This window comes from Tympanuchus pallidicinctus, unplaced genomic scaffold (assembly GCF_026119805.1).
Source record: "Tympanuchus pallidicinctus isolate F22 unplaced genomic scaffold, pur_lepc_1.0 scaffold24, whole genome shotgun sequence".
Lineage (NCBI taxonomy): Eukaryota > Metazoa > Chordata > Aves > Galliformes > Phasianidae > Tympanuchus > Tympanuchus pallidicinctus.
In genome coordinates this window covers 4225983-4246198 of record NW_026294741.1, presented here as the reverse complement: position 1 = coordinate 4246198, position 20216 = coordinate 4225983, and the positions used below count along the sequence as shown (strand labels likewise).

General features: G+C 63.2%; 4 protein-coding genes and 1 long non-coding RNA gene across 6 annotated transcripts; 1 reads left to right on the top strand and 4 right to left on the bottom strand.

Moving 5' to 3' along the window:
- Window positions 1-41: 41 nt before the first annotated feature.
- PIGS (phosphatidylinositol glycan anchor biosynthesis class S) lies at window positions 42-4174 on the bottom strand. Its single transcript, XM_052688824.1, has 12 exons — window positions 4075-4174; window positions 3846-3985; window positions 3654-3765; window positions 3457-3546; window positions 3150-3241; window positions 2633-2831; window positions 2153-2295; window positions 1937-2051; window positions 1547-1692; window positions 1368-1468; window positions 812-1022; window positions 42-661 (listed from the first exon to the last, which is right to left on the bottom strand). Exons 1-12 carry the CDS (start codon window positions 4157-4159, stop codon window positions 386-388), a joined length of 1710 nt encoding a protein of 569 aa, XP_052544784.1. The 5' UTR covers window positions 4160-4174; the 3' UTR covers window positions 42-385.
- A 252-nt stretch (window positions 4175-4426) lies between these two features.
- ALDOC (aldolase, fructose-bisphosphate C) lies at window positions 4427-8100 on the bottom strand. The gene is made up of 9 exons (XM_052688826.1): window positions 7963-8100; window positions 7063-7182; window positions 6750-6961; window positions 6611-6665; window positions 6381-6541; window positions 5843-5926; window positions 5589-5763; window positions 5307-5506; window positions 4427-4859 (listed from the first exon to the last, which is right to left on the bottom strand). The coding sequence occupies exons 2-9, from the start codon at window positions 7172-7174 to the stop codon at window positions 4764-4766; spliced, it is 1095 nt and encodes a 364-aa protein (XP_052544786.1). The 5' UTR covers window positions 7175-7182; window positions 7963-8100; the 3' UTR covers window positions 4427-4763.
- A 1382-nt stretch (window positions 8101-9482) lies between these two features.
- On the bottom strand, window positions 9483-16611 carry SPAG5 (sperm associated antigen 5). 2 transcript variants are annotated; one of them, XM_052689053.1, is made up of 24 exons: window positions 16395-16611; window positions 16070-16159; window positions 14531-15822; window positions 14258-14450; window positions 14002-14121; window positions 13836-13928; window positions 13612-13746; window positions 13406-13525; window positions 13212-13304; window positions 13000-13134; window positions 12760-12853; window positions 12582-12675; window positions 12389-12458; window positions 11982-12115; window positions 11516-11681; window positions 11254-11437; window positions 11082-11153; window positions 10883-11006; window positions 10535-10646; window positions 10300-10380; window positions 10062-10205; window positions 9893-9967; window positions 9737-9817; window positions 9483-9650 (listed from the first exon to the last, which is right to left on the bottom strand). In XM_052689053.1, the coding sequence occupies exons 1-24, from the start codon at window positions 16452-16454 to the stop codon at window positions 9552-9554; spliced, it is 3861 nt and encodes a 1286-aa protein (XP_052545013.1). In that variant the 5' UTR covers window positions 16455-16611; the 3' UTR covers window positions 9483-9551. The 2 variants fall into 2 exon arrangements, with proteins under 2 accessions (XP_052545013.1, XP_052545014.1); XM_052689054.1 differs by lacking the exon at window positions 13612-13746.
- LOC128083604 (uncharacterized) lies at window positions 16611-17573 on the top strand. The gene is made up of 4 exons (XR_008208127.1): window positions 16611-16715; window positions 16922-17034; window positions 17267-17378; window positions 17457-17573. It is a non-coding gene; the product is annotated as an uncharacterized LOC128083604 (long non-coding RNA).
- Window positions 16709-19981, bottom strand: RSKR (ribosomal protein S6 kinase related). Its single transcript, XM_052689056.1, has 12 exons — window positions 19911-19981; window positions 19630-19821; window positions 19067-19150; window positions 18915-18983; window positions 18755-18824; window positions 17894-18001; window positions 17762-17802; window positions 17642-17669; window positions 17444-17533; window positions 17274-17362; window positions 17089-17199; window positions 16709-17014 (listed from the first exon to the last, which is right to left on the bottom strand). The coding sequence occupies exons 1-12, from the start codon at window positions 19950-19952 to the stop codon at window positions 16790-16792; spliced, it is 1149 nt and encodes a 382-aa protein (XP_052545016.1). The 5' UTR covers window positions 19953-19981; the 3' UTR covers window positions 16709-16789.
- Between the last annotated feature and the right edge of the window lie 235 nt (window positions 19982-20216).

Here is a 20216-nt window from a genome sequence, read left to right as displayed (position 1 = left end):
TAAGACAGGACTCGAGGTGGACAAAACCCGGGGAGCAGGACAGATTCGCACGGCCCTCACCCTGCCATCCAGCCCCCTGCACATCGGGGCAGACGGGGCAGGGGGGTTCTTTATTTACACATGAGCACAGCGCAGGGCTGTGGGGCGCATGCAGGTCTCCCTCCCTTCCCTCAAGTCTCAGTAAGAGGAGTGCAAGCAGCAGTTCTGAGTGGAAGGTGCAAGACTCTGACTGTGAGCATCTCTCACCCCTGAAAGCAGCTTCTTCCCACTCTGGAACACACCCCCAGTCCGGGCCTGAGGCAATGCAGTTCAGGGTGCCTGCCTGCACCACGATGCAATGCATTCCGTGGGGTCCCAGCCCTAAGGCAGGGCACCTTCCATGGGCTCAGTCCATCTTGGTGGGTTCCTTCTTGTTCTGCCTGGCCTCCCGGAGCATCTTAGCCAGGGAGAGGAGGATGGGGACAGCCATAGGCAGGAAGAGGGGGATGTAGATGGCAAATTTCTGGTCATCTGGGAAGTAGAGAAGATGGAGAAGAGAAGGGTCGAAGAACGCCCGTTCCGAGGAGGTGACAGCTTCCTTGCTGGCCTGGAAAGCTGAGTGCAGATGGCCCTCAGCCAGCTCTGCCACGGCATCCTGTGCTGCAGCCACCGCTCGGTATACCTGCACAGCAACACCACAGCAGTCAGTTCTCAACCAGAGAAGCAAAGCTAAGGGGCCTTGCTCCTGGGCAGTGCCCCACTGCTCTGTACAGGGCCAGCAGCTCCCGGCCCCCTCTACCCTCCACGTCAGGGTGTCCCATCCCAGCCCTACCTCTGAGGCGACATCATCTTTGATGACGATGTTACTGATCTGGTCTAGCAGCTGTGCCAGCGAGGTCAAGGTGGTGGACACAGTGGCAATATTCTCCAGTGTATGGGCCCAGAGCAGGCGGTCCAGCTCCCAGTCGGCCAGTCCTTCATTCCCTGGGCTCTCCATCAGGAACTCAGGGGGCAGCTCCTCCCGAGAAATCCCAAATAGTAAGCTGGGAACAGATGGGAAGGTCCCAGCCTGCATCAGGATGCGCAACGCACGTGCTCCTTGCTCTTCCCCCTCTCTGGTGCACTGAGTCCCAGCAGGGCTCAGCTCACACCCAGCAGCTTCCTGAGTGTGGGGCAGGATAAGCCTCACATACACCAGGACACACAACAACACTCCTGACCAGGGAGTGGTGTTGGTTGGTGGTCAGCACCCCAAAAGCCACAGAAATTCACCCTCAGCCTCCCAGAGCCCACAGAGGGGCCAAGCTGGTGGGCTCCAACATGGAGTCATGGGGCTCTGACCCCATCAATGCACATGTGGGCCTGGGGAGGGAAGAGTGAGTCCTCACCGGAGCTGAGCCAGGAAAACCTCCATCACTCTCAACATGTCCACATCCACGTGCAGTGGGAGAGAGGTCTGGGGGGAAGCAGGGACTTCAACATTGTAAATCTGCAGGAGAGCGTGTCAGTAAGGCACAGCCAGAGCCTTATGGGGAGGTTTAGCACTGCTAACATCACAGCCCCATACCATGATGCCACCCCAGCGGGGGCTGTGGAAGGCATTTGTGGCCACTGGGGCTCCATCCTTGTCATGAATGTAGAGTGGGGAGTGGGAGCGCTCTGGCACATACAGCAAGAAGTTCAGCACAGGGTAGAGGGAGGCAGCACTGGAACCTAAAGCAGAACTGAGTCAAAGAACTTCCCCTGGTCCACACAGACAAAGACAGCACAGCCTTGCTCTTCCTTAAGCCGCAAGCCTCAAACAGAGCACTCAGCTCAGCGGGTCTCAGGCAACCCCAGCGCAATTATGTGGGGTAAAAAGGTGCTGTAGGAAGGGAAGGGGCACAGGTGTAGGCACAGCTGTCCCCACCTCAGCAGAGCCTGATCCCACCAGAGTGGAGTCCAGAGCAGCGCTCACCCAGCCGAGCCTCCACAGGGTTGATGACATGTGGGAGGCTGTGTGCACTCAGGATGAAGCTGGAGGACTCCTTGTCAAAGCGTGGAGTTACTCCAAGAACAGCATAGTACAAGATCTGCAGGGACACGACACAGATGTTGCTGGCAGAGAAGAACATCCCAGGGCACGTGGCAGGACCAGGGCTGGCTTCTCCCCATAACTTCTCCCTGCCCTCACCTGTGAGTCAACAGAGAAGTTGGCCACGAGGTTCAGCTTGTCCAGGACGGGCTGCACATAGCGGTTCACAGCACCCTCGATGTCCCAGTCCACATCATGCGACTTGGGGTCAGGGTTGAGCAGGCTGAAGGTGATTTCGTACCCTGCCAAGCACCCAGAGTGTGAGGCACCAGCACAGCCACCAACTGGTGACGTCAAGACTGGGCAGGTGGCTGCAAGAGAGCTCCCCAGAGCCACAGGACCTGACACCCTTTCTCCCAGGCTCTCCTTGATGCGGGGTCGCACTTCAGTGCCCCAGCACATATGGATCACAGTGCAGGTCCTGTCCCCAAGCAACAGACAAAAGCAAAGGAAAGATTCTGGGGGCCATTATCCCAGAAGACATTCAGGGTTGCTACAGGTAGAGTAGGAACAGCCTCGCTCCAAAATGCAGCTGGCCTTCTGGGGGACAGAAAAGGAAACTGGGGTGCAAATCCATACCCAGGCTGGATTTCAAGTGCCGCCAGGCATCAGGGCCGAGCTGACCATCAGGAACACGGTCTGAGAGGGCAGCAGCGATGGAGCTGGCCGTGAAAGACATCACCTGCATGAGCTGCTGGAGGCGGGCATGGAGTGTGGCCAGGCCCTGCCCAGCCCTCACCAGGGCGCTGCGATGCTTCCCCACGTAGACGTTGACACCCTGGGGAAGGGGCAGCAGTGAGGACTGGGAGCAGAGACAGCTCTGCCAACACACCAAAGAGCATGGTGCCACCCGTGACAACCTGAGGAGGAATGTGTCCCCATAGGGTACCTTCAAGGGACAAAATCCCATGTTCCTCCCGGCTCCTAACGGTCCCATTTCTTACTAAGGGTTTTACAGCAAGTCCCTTTACATCACTGAACCCCAGGCTGCATGCTGGTAGAACAGGGAACATAAGAACTGTGGGTTTCCTCCAGGACAGCCTGCCCCATAGCCATAACATTCCACAGAGGATGGCACTGCAGGTTGCCTCCCTACCTGAGGCAGGAGAGAGGAGGTTTCAGGAACCACATACACAGTCAGAGAGCCTGGTGAAGAGTCCTGCAGTGCATGCAGAGCAGCATCAGCCTCTGAGGAAGACAGATCCATCAGCAGAGCTAGGATTTTCAATCAGCTCCCCATCCCACAGGCAGCAAAGCCAAGCTTTGGGCTAAGCCAGCCACGGAAAGCAGAGCTGCTCGTCTAGGGCTAAAGTCGGGCTGCAAAGTGCCCGCGTGCAGCCCTTCCAGGAGGGAAAAACACACAGAGCCACGGCGGTGCCTGCTGTGACCCCTCACCCCCATACCTCGCACCGTGGCTGCTCCCAGCGCCGCCTCCTCCCGCGCCGCTGCGCCGCGATAGGCCGTCTCGATGCGGGACGTGACATCGGATCGTGCTGCCAGCGAGGGAAAAGACAAACCCGGGATGAAAACCCGAACGCAGCCCTCAGTGCCTCCCAGGCGCAACGCGGAGGGCTGGCGGGGCAGACCGCGGGGCTCTTACAGCTCACGGGCACCCGCTCCTCCCACACGTCCCCGTACGGCAGCCGCCGGGGCAGATCCGCGGGCACCGAGCCCGGCAGGAAAACCACCGAGACGCTCACGGCCACCTGGAACTGTAAGAGCACGGCGTGTCACGGCGTGTGTCACGGCGCATCTCCGGCCCGCCCACCCGCCCGCAGCCCCCGCCGCTCACCGGCAGCCGGCCCAGAGCCGCGATGTCTCCGTAGGGCAGCGCGGCGCGATACGTCTCCGTCGTCTTCCACCACAGCGGCAGCCCCAGCAGCACGGCGATGGCGGCGAAGGACAGCGCGGCGCGGCGGCCCCGGGAGCGCTCTGCGGGGACACCCGGGTGAGGCTCCGGACCTCGCTCTGCCCCGGCCCGGCCGCGGCGAACCCGGCCCGAGGCGCGAAGCCGCCGGTACCTGCTTCATCAGCCGCTGCCGCCGCCGCCGCCATCTTCTCTTCTCGTCCCATTGAGAGGGCGGGGCTTATGTCCAGCTCAGCCATTTAAAAACTCCCGGCGCAAGGCGCGGCCAATAGGAGTAGATCTACAGGAGAGGTGGCTCAACTATGCTGGCGGCGTAGCCAATCAGAGCACTGCGGGCGGGACTCGGTCTCTACGGGTGCCGCAGAGGGTCAGGCGGTGCCCACGAGTTTGCGTAACGAAGGAACGAGGAAGCAGAGCTCCTCCCCCACCCCCAAGCAGCCCCACGGCGGGCTGAGGCCGGGCGCAGCTCATCGCGTGTGTGGGAGCAAGAAGCCAGGCACAGCAGCGCTGTCTCTACCGTTTATTATTCGCTGTTAGGCTATTTTGGTACACGGGGTGCACACGAGAACACGACATGAGCGTCCCGAGGGCGACGTTGACCGGGACTGCGAAGCTACGGCTGGGGCAGGGGCACCCCCAGGCCTCCCCTCCTGCCCTCCACACGGCCGGGCCCTCCCCACCCTGGCCTGGCCAGAGCCCCCTTTTCCCTCTGGGGGGACCCAGGCCTCCCCCTCATCCTTTTGGGGCCACCTTCCCCTCCCCTGGGTGGCTGGGGTGGAAGCGGGGTGGTGTGAGCAGTGGCAGGGGGGTCCGGGGCGGGGGCCAGCAGGGCCCACTGGAGGCTCAGTATGCGTGGTTGGCCACGTAGAGGGACTGCCCGGCGGCCCCCGAGTCGTCCCCGCTGCCCTCATACTTGCCCAGCGCTGCCAGACCGTTCACCTGTGGGAAGAGAAAGCACCAGGCCATGGGGCACAGCCCCGGCACCCCATAGGCATGGTCCTCAGTGCCCTCCACCACCTCCAGGTGTCCCCCACCCCAAAGACATCAGCATTCCACCAACCACAGGGATACGGCCCTTGGTGTCCTGATCCTTCTGCAGAAACGCAGCCCTCAGTCTCCACTGTCACCCACAAGGACGTGTCTTCTCCATCGCCTGTAGGGACTTTGGACTTGATGTTCCCACCATCCACGGGGAATTCATTCATGGTGCTCCCACTGCTCACAGGGACAGGTGTTCCCACCACCCTTCCTTCTTGGTGCCCTCGCTGTCTACACAGACTTGATTCTTGCTGTTCCCACCACCCATAAGGACTTCATTCTTGGCCCTCGCACCCCCATAGAGCACAAACACTGGCACCCCATCCCACAGGGGCCATCCCCCATCACCTCTGCACGCTTGACGAACTCCTCGGTGGCAGCATTGGCGTTGTCCCTCTGCCCACGCCAGGCGCTGAGCGCTGATGCCTGCAGTGCCCGCCCATAGGAGAAAGTGAGGGCCCACGGCCGCACCAGAGGGCATGTGTTGATGGCATTGAGGTTGATGGAGGCTTCCTCCTCACTCTGGCCCCCAGACAGGAAGGTGACACCTGCAGAGAGCAGCATTATGGCACCAAGCTGACCGCACGGCATCGCCTTCCTGCGGTTTCCACCATGTCCTGAGGGCAGTACCTGGCACGGCTGGGGGCACGGTGCGGCGCAGAGCAGTGACAGTAGCCATGGCGATCTCCTCGGGGCTGTACTTGGTGGGGCAGGAATGCCCAGGTGTCACCATGTTGGGCTTCAGCAGGGTCCCCTCCAGGTAGACGTGGTGGTCGCTCAGCGCCTTGTAGACTGCCGCCAGCACCTGGGAACAGACAGCATGGAGTTTCATGGCATGGGATGGCACAGCACATCCCCATCCCCCTGCCTGCCCCACTGCTCACCTTCTCTGTCACATACTGGCACCGTTTGAGGTCGTGGTCACCATCAGGCAGGATCTCAGGCTCCACGATGGGCACAATACCGTTCTGCAAACACCAGGCAGATGGCATCGCAAGCACATTTTTTGTCCCGTAGCAACATAAGGCAAAGCCTAGACCTGGGGGTGATGCCCATTCTGGGAGTGTCAATTCTTGGCCCCACAGGCAACGTTCATGCTTGTGGTGTGATGCCTAGACCCACAAGTGATGACTGGCCCAAACAAAGATGTCCATTCCACGGGGCAATGTTTGGTCCCAGGAGCAGATACCCATCCCCACGAGATATTACCCAGCCTATGTGTTGATGCCCAGCCCCACGGGTCAATGCCTGGCCCCTTATGGTGATACTCATCCCAAGGCCAACGCCCAACCCACAGGTTGATATCTATCCCTACAGAGCAACATTCATCAGTGCCCATCACTATGGGGCAACATCTGTGAGTCAATACCCATCCCATGGGTCAGTATCCACTCCACAGGGTGCCCAGCTGCAGATTCGTACCTGCTGGCAGATGCTGGCATAGCGGGCCAAGACGTTGGCGTTCTCCATGATGGCCAGGGCAGAGGGAGTATTATCACTGATTTTCAGCACGCAGCGCCACTTGGCAAAGTCAGCCCCATCCTTCTTGTACTGGGCACAGCGCTCCGACAGCCCATCCAGACCTGCCGAGCAGCACGTCAGCCCCACGGCCCCAAATCTCCCACCCCTCACCCCACATTTGCTTCGCCTACCCTGCGTGGTGGTCTCCCCATCTGTCCCGGCCAGCGGAACGACACCTTTGTCCACCTATGGATGGATGAATGGAGGGTGAACATCGATCCCCCACGACCGTCCCCAGGCACCCAATAAACCACCAGATTCTGCCCCCACCTTGATGCCCACAACGATGCCCTTATCTTTGATCATCTGGACGAAGGGAGTGCCATCGTCAGCCTTCTGGTACATGGTCTCGTGAAAGAAAATGACCCCCCCGATGCACTTCTTCACCCTGCTGTCGGCACTGAACAGGATCTGACGGTACAGCCGGCGGTTCTCCTCCGTGTTCTCCACCCCAATCTGGTTGAGGCGCTTGGCCATGCTCCCTGCGGGCACCCAGCACCGTCACCCACAGGGGAAGCACTACAGGACGGATCCCCCCCCCTTTCTCCCCCATCACCCCTCCGGCTCTCAACCCCTCACTGACCCACGGATTCATCGGCGGCCAAAATGCCCTTTCCCGGGGCCACGATGCGCAGCGCGATGTCCGACAGCTCCTTCTTCTGCTCGGCTGTGAGCGCGGGGTATTGGTGCGTCATGGTGCTGCCTGCCGGCGGACGAGGGCTGAGTCACGCACCGCCACCGCCAACCCCCCCCCCCACCCCCCCCGTGCGCACCACGAGCCCGCACCCTACAGGGATTGGGACCCCCGGAATCCCCCTTCGCCCCCTCCCCAATCCCCAGCCCAGGGCACGTGGCCCCCCATAGGGTCACGTTGCATAAGTCCCGAGCGGGGCAGCGCCTCATGGAGGATGCCGGAGAGCTCCCAGCCATTTTGCTGCCTGCTCGCCCGCCCCCAGCCCAGCCATCTTGAGGGAGAACGGATTGGGGGGGGGGGGGCTCGGAGCGGGGCAAGGGGGTACGGGGCATGGGAATAAGTGGGGATGGGGGTAAGAAGGCAGAGGGGTACCCCTGGGGGGTTTGGGGCGTGGGAAGACTGCTGGGTGCCGGGGATGGGATGGGGATGCGTCGTGATACGGATACCCCAGAGGTGAGGAGATCTCGAAAGTGGGAGACCCCAAAGTCGGGGATGCTCCGGGATGAGGACAACGTGGGAACGGCAACGCGCTGCCCCCAGGCCGGTCCCCTCCGGGCAGTACATGCATCGTACCGGCTCAGGAGGTGCCCCGCGCCCCCTGCAGCCCCCCCATACCCGCGAACCCCTCTGCCCGAATTCCTCTCCCCATCCCGGGAGCCCCGCGGTACCGATCGCACCGCACACAGCAGCCGTCCGGGCGGCCGCTCCTTCCGTCGGTCCCTCCCGGCAGCGCCCCGTAATCCACCCCGGACCCAGATCCCGGTTCCCCGTTCCCGGCTCCCCACTTACCGTGCGGGACCGGTGACGACGGGTACGGAACTGCGGGCTGAGAGCTCCGGCCCCGCGGTAAATGGGGCTGCGATGCCGCAGAGCTACGTGACCGATGGGGCGGGCCCGGCGGGCGGCACCCGGTAGGACCAGCCCCCTTCCCCCCCCCCCCCGCGCAGCCCCGCCTCGCCGCCACCGCAGCGGTGGCGCTTCCTAACCCCCCCCAAAGCGTGTGTCCCCCTCCCACGTGTTGCTCTCGGGGTCCCCGAAGCGATCGGTTACGACTGAGGACCCCCCTGTGCCGCCCCGCTTTGCCGTCGGGGATCCCCCTTCCCACCGGGATGGGGAGGCAGCAGTGCCACCGCCGTGTCACTTCCTCAAGTGTTCGGGGAAGTGACAAAGCAATGTCACCCGCGGGACAGGGCCTCACTGTCACACCCTGCTGCTATAAGGGACCCCTCCCCCCAAGGCAAAGACCCCCTTCTGCCATTCATACCACGGATGGGACACCCAAAGACACCCCCCCCCTTGCCATTGTGGGGCACACCTAGGCCACTCTCTACCACTATTAGGGATCCTGCTGTGACCCCCCCCAGCACAGGGACCCCTTGTGCCACTCACCCCATGGGATGGGAGCCCCCACACCACCCCTTGCGGCTCCTAGGGACCCCCACATCCTCATGCAAGGACCCCCGTACTCCCCAGCCCCACAGAGACTCAGCACAGTATGGGAGCCCCACACAGAGAACAGCCCCCACCCCTCAGGTCCCAGCAGAGCCGCCCCAAACCGGCACAGGGACAATAGCAGCGTCCCCACTCGCCCCAGGGGATGGCTGCCAGGACTGAGTGCTGCTGAATCCGTAAAAGGAGGGCTCAGCACTGGTGTGGCCCTAATCCAGGGCAGGCAGCACATGCTCCCCCCTCAACCCCCCCCATCATCATCATCATCATCCCAAAGCTGTGCACACCCCACCCCATGGATCCATGGGTCACATCCACTCCCACAGCAGCGGGGTCACAGCGGCAGCAGTGCCACCCACACAGGCAGTAAATACCGGCGTGGGTCAATGAGGGCAAAGGAAGGTGACCCCAAGTGCCTGCAGGACGTGAAAAATCAGAGCGCCACACTTGTTGGAGTGCTGCTATTTTGGGCTGCGAGGGGGGAGGGCACAGGGAGCATCTTTGGAGTTGGGAACGGCAGATCCTGTGGGAGATGCTCTATGTAGGGAAAAAGGAGACCTATGGGATTTCCCCCCCCCCCCCCCAGGGAGTAACACATCCCCATGCAACAGGTCGCGGGGGGGGGGGGGGGGGGCAGGATGCAGCTTCCCATCCCCTCCCCGTATGCCCCAAAGCAGCGGGGGGGGGAAGGGGGGGTAAATCTAGGCCAGGAGGAGGAGCGGGGGCCCTGGGGAGGGAAGCTGGGTCAGATGGGGTGGGAGCTTTGGGAACACGGAGCCTTATTGAGAGCAGCACCAGGGGGGAAGCACATCCATGGGAGGGGGGGGGGGGCATGGGGTGTCCCCAGGCAGGGGACAGGGTGAATGTCAACAAACTTTATTCAATAAATAACGATGGTGTTAAGAATGGCAACGTTTCACGCTTGTGGGTTACAGCAGAGCTGGAGCTTTCTCGCTGTTTGGCTTCAACCCCAGGTGCTGCAGGAGGGCGCCGAGCTCTGGGGGCACCTCGGGGAGGGACAGCAGGACCTGGGAAACAGGAGCAGGGTTAGGAGATTGGAGGTACTGCTGCAGCTCCCAGAGGGACGGGAGCAAAGATGCTGGGATCACCTCACCTCCTTCACTGTCTCCCGCAGCTCCTCGTGGTTCCGCAGCATCTTTTGTGCATGGCTGAGCCTCAGCTCCAACCCTCGCACCTGCAATGGGGTGAGGCCATAAGGACACAGCCCTGGGAAGAGGGAGCAGCGGAGTGTCTCCCCCCTACCCCATACCTGCTCCAGGTAATTCCCTGACACCACCACATTCTCGTCTTCCTTCTCCAGCAGCAGCAAGCGCAGCTTATCCACCTGCAAGCGGAGCAAGGATGGGCGCTCTGCACTCCTACCTGCACCAAGGGGCTGCAGGAGGACCCGGCCCCACAACCCTGACCTCCATACCCACCTCCTGCCGCAGCAGGACGCGCTCCTGCACGTGGGCTGAGACCCCCTTGGCCTCCTGTCCTCTCATCTCCTCCCACAGCACCTTGGCCTCAGTCTCTGCACGCTGCAGCGAGCGCTTCAGCTGGGTCACCTCCTCCTGCAGCCTCTGCAAAGGGAGGCAGTGGGGCAGTGAGGGGGGTCCCATTGCTGTCCCCCCACCCAAGGTGTGGGTTACCACCCCGCTGCAGCCCTGCACGTACCATCACCTCCTCACTCTTGTCAATGAGTTGCAGCATCTTCGCTTCCTGCTGTTTCACAACGTCCTGCAGCTCCTTCTCGTTCTGCAGGGTCAGGGAGCGGGGTCAAGCTATGCCCCCCCCCACACCCCAATGGCACCCTCACATTTGAGGTCACCCAGATCCTGCTGTCCCAGATCCCAGCCCAACCCAGTTCAGCTCTGCCCTGGCCCAGTTCTGGGGTGGGGGGAGGCCTCACCTGCAGCTTGCCCTGCAGTGCCTTGTTCAGCTTGGCAATGCTGGCAGCCTGAGTGTCCATCCGCTCCTGGCTCTCAGTTGTCACCTTCTCCAGCTGAAGCTGCAGGTCACAGCTGGATGGGGGGAGGGAGAGGGGACACAATGGGGCTGAACAGGTGGAAGATCACAGTGCATCAAAACCCCTCATATGGCTGTCCCCAGTTGGGAAGGTCAACCCGTGCCCACCAGCTCACTTTGGAGCAGCAGCAGGGCAAAGGGAAGTGCCCATGCCCCCATTACCAAATTCCATGTAAGCCCCCCCCCACCCCAGACCCAAACCTCCCCACTGCAGCCCCCCCCCCGGACTCACATCTCTGCCTGCAGCGCCCTGAACTCGCTCTGCTCCAACTCTTGCATGCGGGAGCTCAGCACAGAGAGGTCAGACACCACGGCCCGCAGCTCAGCTGCCTGCTCCATCAGACCATCCTCGGGCTCTGCGGGCGGGGGGCTGCTCAGCAGGGTGGTGGGGGGACACGCTGAGGATGTGAGGGGCAGGGACAGTGTGATACCTGGGGGCTTCGGTGTGGATACAGCCCTATCCCTGGCAGATAGGCTCTCACATCCAGTGCCTTCATCACCATCTGCAGAAGGGCAGAGTGCACGGAGGAGAGTCCAGGAAGAGATGCCCCCCCTAGGGGGTCCAAGACCAGCCCCACAACCTGGGGACCCCCAGAGCCTCACCTCTTCCTGACACCGCCTTCAAAACACTGCCTACAAAGGACCCCCTGGCACGGTGCGGTGTGTGATGGGCAGGTGTGCGGCACACGGGGGTCCAAGCACTGCTGTGGGGGGTCCAGGGCCCACGGGGGGTCCTCCAGCCTGGAGTCCAGGTCTTGCTCCTCGATGGGACCTCATCATCATCATCCTATGGGAAGGAGGGGATGTGGTGCTGGGGGTGCTCTGATGGCACGTGTGCCCTCTTGCCCCCATAAGAGGGTCCCACCTGCTGAGGCAGGGCGGCTCGCAGGCAGTCAGCCAGCTTCTGCAGCCTCGCCTTGCTCTCAGCAATGCCTGCTGAGCACCAGGACACCCTGTCCCTCTTGAGCTGCAAGTCCTGCAGCTCCGCCTTGGTGCTCTCCAGCTCCTTTTGCAAGGCTGCTCGTTCCTCCCTGCAGGGGGGGAAACAATGTGAGCAACTCATCCCAACCCGGAGGCAGGACAGGTTGGGGCGGGACTTGATTTGCTTTAAGGCTTTCTCCAACCTCAACGACCCCACGCTCCCACCACGACCACCTCCACCCATGCCCCAAAGGGTGCAAAACCGGCACTACTGAGTTCCCCAACCTGAATTACTGCCCTCAGCCGGAGCTGCTTTGCCTAAAGCTGTGCCTCCCTCCCCCCATGCACGCAATGGGACTGTTTGCCCAACCCCAAGGGCTCGGGTAGCAGGAGGAAGCACAAAGTCATACTGCAGGCCCTGGTGGGCTTCTAGCAGCTCCTCGTGCTGCAGGCTGCACTCCTGCAGCTCAGCCAGCGTGGATTGCAGCTTGGCTTCCACCTCCATCAGCTGCCTGCGGGACATGCGGTTCTCCTGGTCCAGAAACTGCAGGATAAGGTAGGAGTTGGGGGGAACAATAAACACAGCCATGAGCACCTCCTGCACGGTCCTATTCAACCAAGGGCAGCCAGCCAAGCCCCCCAAAAGCATGGGACACGCACGGCACACACAGCTGGGGGAATTATCCTGGGCAACACTGTGCGTGCAGCCCTACGTGCGGGCTGTCAGCGCCGTGGGCTGCTGGCTCTGCTGGCCGGCTGCCACCTACCAGTGGGGACATGTGACACCGTGCCACGTGCCGTGCGCCCTGGCTCTTACCTCCCGGCACTCTGCTGCTTCCTGCAGCTCCTGGCGCTCCCGCTGCAGAACATCCCGCTCCTTGGTCAGCCTGACGCCAAGGGATGGATGGGGATAAGCCGTGGGGGGAAAGGGGGTCACCCCAAGGGGTGGGCTGGGGGTGTTGAGAGGGGCTTTGATGGGGCAGGGCGAGGTGCCAGGGGTGCAGACCCACCGGCTCATCATCTCCTTCTGCTCCTCGTAGTCCTGCTGCAGCGCGTCCTGCTCCTGCTGCAGGCTGGCCAGCTGCTTCATCACCGTGCTCAGGTCTGTAGGTGAAGAGCTGTGAGCACAGAGACACCCCACACTCTCCACTGCCACCCCCCTATTGTGCCCTTCCCCCTCCCCACTACCTGTGCTGAGGCGTGAGTTGGTGACTGCCAGCTGCTCCCCCTGGGCCACCGCATCCTGCAGAGCCTCCAGGGTTTCCTCCAGCTGCTGGGACACCTATATAGATGCGGGGTTAACCCAGAGGATCCCACACATCAGAGAGCACTCGTGTGCTCCGTTCCCCATGTCCTCCATAGGACAGCCCCCACAAATCCCCTTCTGTATCTGGAATTGCTGATCTGTGCACTCGGTGGCCCCATTACCTCCTTCTTGGCTTGGAGGGCTTCCTCCACCCGTTGCAGCGCAGCATCCCGCTCCTGCAGGCAGCTGTGCAGCTTGGTGGGGACGTCCCGCAGCGCAGTCATGCAGCGAGACACCAGGGCACGCACCTGCTCCCTCTACAAAGGGACAGGACAGCCCCAGGGTGAGCTGAGTGCTGGTGAAATGGGTGGCACCATGTCGGGACAGCCCTCACCTCTCCATCCAGCGCTCCTCGCTCCTCCTGGAGGTTGGCAAAGGTCACGTCTATGAATTCCCGGAAGGGCTGAGCCTCTGCAGCCAGGGACACCTAGAGGAGAGGAAAGCAGGGAGCGTTGCCACGGGGGTCGCTTGGAGCACAGCCCTAAGCCAGGGCTACGAACCCCGCCGGGTGTGGAGGACACAGCATACCTGCTGTTGGACAGCAGCTGCCAGCAGCGTGCTCAGCTCCTGCTGCAGCTCCAGGCTCTGCGTGCGGGCACCAATCTGGGCAGCAGCGTGGGAACGGAACGCCTCCAGGAAACCATCGCTCTGCAAAAAAGGGGTGGCACAGCTCAGGGCACATCACCCCCCATCCCTGGGTGGGGATAGCAGCGTCCCCACGTGGGACACGTTACCTCCTGCTTAGCACGAAGGGCTTCATCCGCGTGTTGCTGTGCAGCATCCCGCTCCTGCAGGCAGCTCTGCAGCTTTCCGGGCACAGCGCGCAGCACCGCCTCGCACCGGGACACCATGGCACGCACCTGCAGCCGCTGCAAAGGGACGGCAGCCCTCCTCCAGCTGCCATCTGCCACCTCCTTCACCCACATCCCCAGAGCCACCTCCGTGCCCCTGCACTCACCTCCTGCTCCAGTGCTGCGTGGTCTTTCTTCATGCCCTGCAGAGCGGTGTCTGCAACATCCCACAGCGCACGGCGCTGCCCAGTCCATGCATCCTGAGGAAGGGACGATGAGGGCACCGATGGCACTGGGGGTGGCAGTGCCCAAATCCCGTACACCCCAACGCACCATTGCCTCTGCTGCCCGCACCAGCTGCTGTGCCAACTCCTGCTCTGCTCCACGCTGCCGCTGCACAGCCTGCGCCTTCCTCCGCAGCTCCACGTAGAGGTCGTGGTAAATCCCCTCCTCCTAAAGGCAGGGCAGGATGTGTGCCCCAACAGCACTTCTACACCAGCACTCCAACCCCATGCCAAGCACCATGCTGATCCCAAGCCCTTCCTGCACGCGGTGGGATGCAGCCCTGCAGGAGGGGACACTCACTCACCCCCTGGGGCCGAGTGACATCAGTCTGAGTGTGTGCATCCCTCTGCCCCGCTGGCCCCACTGCAGGGAGTGGGCGCTGGCAGTCCTGCCAGTCACGCAGCTGCAGTGAGAGGGCCTCAATGATGATCAGGGTGCTCTCCAGCCGTCCCTCCAGCTCTGCTCGTGGCAGCGAACGCAGCTGCTCCCGGGGACAGCTGTGGACAAAAGGAGCCCTGGTGGTTGGGAATGGGACACGGCCTGGGAGCCCATCCCCATACCCAGCAGGGACACGTACTGCCAGAGCAGAGAGTCGGTCTCAGCAGCGCTGTCCTTGGCACCAGCAGGTATGGATGTGCCAGCACTCCTCTCCTCCGGGGTCATGGTGGTGCCCATAGATACAGTGAGCACTGGGGTGACACTGGTGCCCACAGCCATGGTGGGCACTGGGGTGACACTGGTGCCAATGGATCCAGTGGGCACTGGGGTGACATTGGTGGCAATGGATCCAGTGGATACCGGGGTGACATTGGTGCCAATGGATCCAGTGGGCACTGGGGTGACGGTGGTGCCTGCAGCCATGGTTGGCACTGGGGTGACGCTGCTCCCCACAGGTACAGTGGACACTGGGGTTACGGTGGTACCCATAGACACAGTGGGCACTGGGGTGACACCAGTACTGACAGCTGTAGTAGGCACTGGGGTGACATTGGTGCCAGCATCCCGCCACGACACAGACAGGGGGAGGCTGTGCCGCAGGGACTCCAGCAGGGACGAGGCAGGGAGGGTCCTCTCCAGCCACACCAGTGGCATTATCCAGGACACAGCCCCCAGGGATGGCTCAGACAAAGACACTGGGGTGGCTGCCACTGCTGAGTCTACAGGCTCTGACCCCACTGCCTCAATCTGGGGGGAGCACTGCTCTGGTGGGGCAGGGCTTGGGGATCCAGCCATCCCCAAGGTACTGTGATGTGGAGGAGTACCCGCATCCCCATTCTCAGCCAAAGGTTGGGAAGCCACGGGGCTGCAGGAGAGATCAGGGGGTGGCGCTCGCCACCTACGGAATGGAGTATCCTGTGGGGTAGAGGTGCCTGGGGGGCCCGGGGAGGGGCTGCCAGGGGTGTCCAGAGTGCAGGGCCCCACGGAGCTGCTGCCAGCAGGGTCAGGAGTACGCAGCTCCAAGGAAGTGCTGCTGGGGTGGTCTGGAGAGGGAGGCAGTGGGGGGAGGAGGCTGGGAGAGAATGGGAAGAAGGGCACTGGGGCACTGCCATGGGGCTCTTGGGGGGCCCTGCTGGGGGTCTCTGGGGGGCTGGATTCTTGGGGAGCATCATCTGAGGGCACCAGGGTGTCAGGCACTGAGGTGACATCATCTGGGGGCTCTGGGGCATCTTTAACAAGGGTGGCATGGCCAGAGGGTTCCGAAATGCTGACGGGGTCTGGGGTGGCACTGCCTAAGGGCTCCAGGGGGATCTTCTGGGGGCTGAAGTCAATGCGGCAGGGGGAGCATGGGACAGCAGTGCGGGGGAGCCCAGGGGCAACACGACCAGGGGGGCACCGGGTGCGGGGCACAGGAGTGCTGCCATCGTGGTCCTAGAGAACGGAGGGGAGAGGAATCAGGGCAGCCCCTCGCCCTACCCCTGTACCTCCATACCCCCACCCATTTCCTCCAGTGCCCCATACCCTGTAAACTCCACAGCTGCCCTCCAGCTCATCCCCACACCCGTATCCCATTCCCCTCCCTAAACTCCCCAGTCTACTCGCCCATACCCTGAACTCCCCCCAGGTACCCCCAGCTCCTGTACGCTCCCTTCCATCTCCACCCCGCCACCGCACCGACCTTGAGCCGCAAGCGGCGGAGCAGCGGGGTGATGTTGGTACGCTCCGCTCCCTGCTGCAGCCGCAGCTCCTGCAGGGGCCGCCGTTGTGCCTGGGGAACGGGCACCGGGGGGTCAGCACCGGAACCACCGCACCCCCCCCAGCACGGACCGAACGGCGCTGCATCCAACCCTCCAACCGCCCCTAGAACCGCTACCGGGACCCCCAGCCACCCAGCGGAGCCGTCTCTACTGTCATACCGGACACTCGGTCGGGTAAAAAGCGGCTGCAGGACCGGGACCGGGACCCCCGAAGCCACCCCCCCCCCCCTCGTTCCCCGCACTCACGGATTTGACGCGCGCTCCCCGCATGGCCGCGCATCCGCCGAGCCGCTCCCCGCCGCCCATTTGAAAACAACGCGTGGCTCTGATTGGTCCCGCGATGGGGGCGGGGCTACGTCATTTGTGGGCGTGGTTACGTGCCACGTGGGCGTGGTTTCTCAGTGACCACGCCCACCCGCGCGGGAATTGCGGGCGTGCTGCGCAGCGCGGAGCGGGGAGCTCAGCTTTGTACGTTGCCCCCCCAGCCCCTGCCCTCGGTGCGCAGCCCTGCAGGAGACACCCACAGCATTACCGTCGGGTCTGGGTTTATTGCTCCCGTAGGAAGAGGTACAGAGGGAAGGGGGGTGTCCCTGAGTGGTGCGGGGGTCCCTCCGTGGTTCCGGGGTCCCTCCAGCGGAGGCTCAACCAGGCCACGGCCGGTTCGGGGGGGCGGCGGTGAGGTCGCAGTCGAAGTCGTCAAACGTGTCAGGGTCGGGCAGAGGCTGCTCGCTGGGGCGTGGAGCCACAGCCAAGGCCACCGGATCCTTTTGCAGAAGCTCGGCGTCGAAAGGCAGCCCCCGGAAAAAAGGGTGGCCCTGGAAGTGGTGGAGGTAACGCAGGCGGCGAAGGGGGTTGTGGCACAACAGCTGGCAACAGAGGGAGGACGGTGAGCCACGAGGGGGACAGCGCTGGGGACACTCAGCCCAAGGGTTGGGGTTACCTCAGCCAGCAGTCGGCTCAGCGCAGGGCTGAGCGCAGGGGGGGTCGCGTAGCTGCTCTCTTTGACACGCTCCAGCATGGCCACGTGGTCCCTCGCTGGCGGCACTGGAAACTGGGGGGGGGCAAGGAGCAGGCTTAGGGGCTCCATGCGGTACCCTAAGGCCATCATCACCCCGCAGTTCTCACCTCCCCACTGGCCAAGGCGAAGAGCAGCACACCCAGGGACCACCAGTCAGCTGCGTGGCTGTAGGGACCCCCGCTCAGCACCTCTGGGGCTGCAGGGATGAGGAGGTGAGTGGGTTGGGTAGTGAGCCTCCATCCTTCTGCCTTCATCCCCCCCTAAGCTGTCCCCTTACCCATGTACTGCAGAGTGCCACAGATGGTGTGTGCCCGCTCACCGCAGCGCAGGTGTCTGGAGAGGCCAAAGTCAGCGAGTTTGAGATGCCCTGGGGGGCAAAACAGTGCAAGAGGAGGGGCCCATGGAGGGGGTGACCCTATGGATGGGACGTTCCCATGCACAGGATGTCCCCGCACCAATGCCACCAGGCCCTCACCTCTCTCATCCAGGAGGATGTTTTCCATCTGAAATAAAACAAGCTCTGGGGTGGGCCTCCATGCGAGGGGCTGCAGAGATCCACAATGCCTTTTTGTCCCCCCTCCCCGCTATCACTCACCTTCACATCTCTGTGCACGATGCCCAGGTCGTGGAGGTACACTGGGGACAAGATGGAGCTGTCAGAGACTGGGCGTCCCCTCCTTACACCGTGCCGATTGCCACCCTCAGAGGGGGCTGAGCCCCCACTCACCCAGCACCAGGACCAGCTCGGCAGCAAACAGGCGGACGGTGGCCTCGGTGAAGCGCCCAGCTGCACGCCACAGTGCGTGCAGGTCCCCAGTGCTGCAGTAGGTGCACACTGCCAGGATGGGTCACAGCACCCTTACCTGGAGCCACGCAGGCACCAAGGTGGGGCTGTAGGGGTGGGGAGGTGGCACACGGACTGGGATCTTCTGGGCATCAGAGCTATGTGAGCACAGGGAGCTTGCAAGCACTGTGCCCAAGGTGATACAGGCACAGGGATACACAGACCATGTGGCCACATGGGCACAAAGACAGCACAAGCACTGCAAATGTATGGGCGATGCAAACATCACAGGCACGCGGCCGTGAAAGTAGCATGAGAACTGTGGCTACATGGGCATGGAGGGGGCACAACAGTGTGGACACATGGGCTCAAAAGAGGTGCATGTACTGTGACCACACGGTCATGAAGGAGGCACAAGTGCTGTGGCCATGTGGGCATGAAGGTGACACAAGGACGTGCCCGCTTGCACTGCAAGCACATGGTCACAAAGGTGGCACAAGCACTGTGGCTACACGGGCACCAAGGTGACACGACCCTTGGGGCTCACAGATCTGCACAAACCCTATGGGCCCAGCGGTGGCACAGAGCCACCAGAGCTGTAACAATGGTGGCCTTTTTCCCCATCGTCCCATTGCTGTCCCTGCAGTGGGTGAGGGTTGGGAGGCAGCAGCCTGATGCTGAGTCCCCGCGGGCAGCGTGCAGAACGTGCAAGGGGGGGGAAAACACGTGTGCAGGCAGTGGGAACACGTGCACAGGCAGAGCAGGGGGGGGCTGGGGGGAGCCTGCGGGCAGATGGTCACTCACTGATGAAGAGGTGGCGCTGGCCCTGCCAGCTGTCCCCAAGGCCGTGGACAAACGGGTGCCTGACCTGTCTCTGGGGATACAAAGCGGAGAGGGTGAGCGGCACCTGGGAGGGGGGGATCCCTCCCTGTGCCCCCCCCAACTCCCCCTTCTCTCCCCTAACCTGGATGCTGACTTCTTCCTTGCACTGCTTAAGGGTGTCACGGCGCAGCACCTCCACTTTGGGCACGACCTGGAAGAGGGACTGTCAGGATGGGGGGGTGGGGGGGGTCCCTGGGACAGCATGAAAGCCCCAGGCCATGGGGCAGCACCCACCTTCACGGCGCAGACCTTCTCTCGCCCGCAGTCCAACACTTTTAGGATGGTACCGAAGGAGCCTTTGGCCACCAAGCCCAGGATCTGGGAGGAGGGGGGGGACAGGAGCTGTACACGCTATGGAATGATGAGGAGTACACCCCCCCTGGGTGGGTGAGTGGCACAGGGCAGGGGGGGGTGGAAATAAAGTCCTTGAGGTACACAATAGGGCACAAGGGGGGACGTAGAGGATGGGGACACGAGGGATGGGGGCATCGCAGTGTGGGGCACACGGGGCGCAGAGGGAACGCACAGGGGGGAGCCAGACGGGAGGAGAAAGGGATTCGGTGAGACGGTCGCGGACTGCTGTAAGGATGCACGGGGACCTCGTAGGGAGCGCAGAAACCTCGCTGAAAGGCACCGACCGCACGGGGACCCGAACAGGACGCTCGGAAATCCCGGTAGGACATCAACAGGGCGGGCACAGGGCGCGAGGGGACCCGTCGGGAGGCACGCGGGACGCGCGGAGTCCCCGGTGAAGCAGAAGGATTCCCCGGTGCGCTGCATCTGTCCCCGGACGGCACCTTGAGCTGCTGCTGCCGGGCGGAGGGGCGAACGGGGAACTCCGGCAGGAAGAGCGAGACGAGCTGCGGCAGCGGCCACCCCGGGAACGGCGGCTCCTCGGCGGCCACAGCGAGTCCCGGTACCGGCACCGGCCCCTGGACCGACCCGCTCCGGCGGAGCAGCGCCCGCACCCACGACCCCACGGCTCGGCCCTACGGAACCGGGGGGGCCGCCGTCAGCGGGTCGGGGTCAGACATCGGATAGGGGGACGCGGGGACGCCGTCGGGGCCACCTCACGCACCTGGGGGGGCCCCGGGCCGGACCCGCTGCTGGCTGCTCCCATCGCGCCGCCGCCCGGCCCGGCCCCGTTAATCGCCGCCTTACATAACCTCGCCCCGCCCCGCCCCGCCCCGACCCCCCCGGCACCGGGGCTCCGTGCGGTACCCACCCCCCATCCGCGCCGGGCGGCAGGCACGGACTCCGAGCCTCCCCCATCCCAGCCCCCGGTAGGAGCTGGGGGTGCTCCCATCTATCCTCCTCCTTCCCCTCCCTGCCCCCCCTTCCTTCCTTCCTTCGGGGCAACTGCCAAGTTAAGAGGGTGAAAGGG

Excerpts from the sequence above, each read along its gene's own strand:
- PIGS (XM_052688824.1), bottom strand. The coding sequence starts at position 4,159 with ATGGCTGAGCTGGACATAAGCCCCGCCCTCTCAATGGGACGAGAAGAG. Across the intron at positions 2,052-2,152 it reads ACTTCTCTGTTGACTCACAG|ATCTTGTACTATGCTGTTCT; the intron begins GTGAGGGCAGGG and ends GTGTCCCTGCAG. Across the intron at positions 662-811 it reads AAGATGATGTCGCCTCAGAG|GTATACCGAGCGGTGGCTGC; the intron begins GTAGGGCTGGGA and ends GTTGCTGTGCAG.
- ALDOC (XM_052688826.1), bottom strand. The coding sequence starts at position 7,174 with ATGACGCACCAATACCCCGCGCTCACAGCCGAGCAGAAGAAGGAGCTG. Across the intron at positions 6,542-6,610 it reads TGGGGAGACCACCACGCAGG|GTCTGGATGGGCTGTCGGAG; the intron begins GTAGGCGAAGCA and ends GCTGCTCGGCAG. Across the intron at positions 4,860-5,306 it reads AGTTCGTCAAGCGTGCAGAG|GTGAACGGTCTGGCAGCGCT; the intron begins GTGATGGGGGAT and ends CTCTTCCCACAG.
- SPAG5 (XM_052689053.1), bottom strand. The coding sequence starts at position 16,454 with ATGGGCGGCGGGGAGCGGCTCGGCGGATGCGCGGCCATGCGGGGAGCG. Across the intron at positions 12,459-12,581 it reads CAGAAGGAGATGATGAGCCG|GCTGACCAAGGAGCGGGATG; the intron begins GTGGGTCTGCAC and ends CCTTGGCGTCAG. Across the intron at positions 11,154-11,253 it reads GAAGGCGGTGTCAGGAAGAG|ATGGTGATGAAGGCACTGGA; the intron begins GTGAGGCTCTGG and ends GCCCTTCTGCAG.
- RSKR (XM_052689056.1), bottom strand. The coding sequence starts at position 19,952 with ATGGGAGCAGCCAGCAGCGGGTCCGGCCCGGGGCCCCCCCAG. Across the intron at positions 17,670-17,761 it reads TCGTGCACAGAGATGTGAAG|ATGGAAAACATCCTCCTGGA; the intron begins GTGAGTGATAGC and ends GTTTTATTTCAG. Across the intron at positions 17,363-17,443 it reads TGGCACTCTGCAGTACATGG|CCCCAGAGGTGCTGAGCGGG; the intron begins GTAAGGGGACAG and ends TCATCCCTGCAG.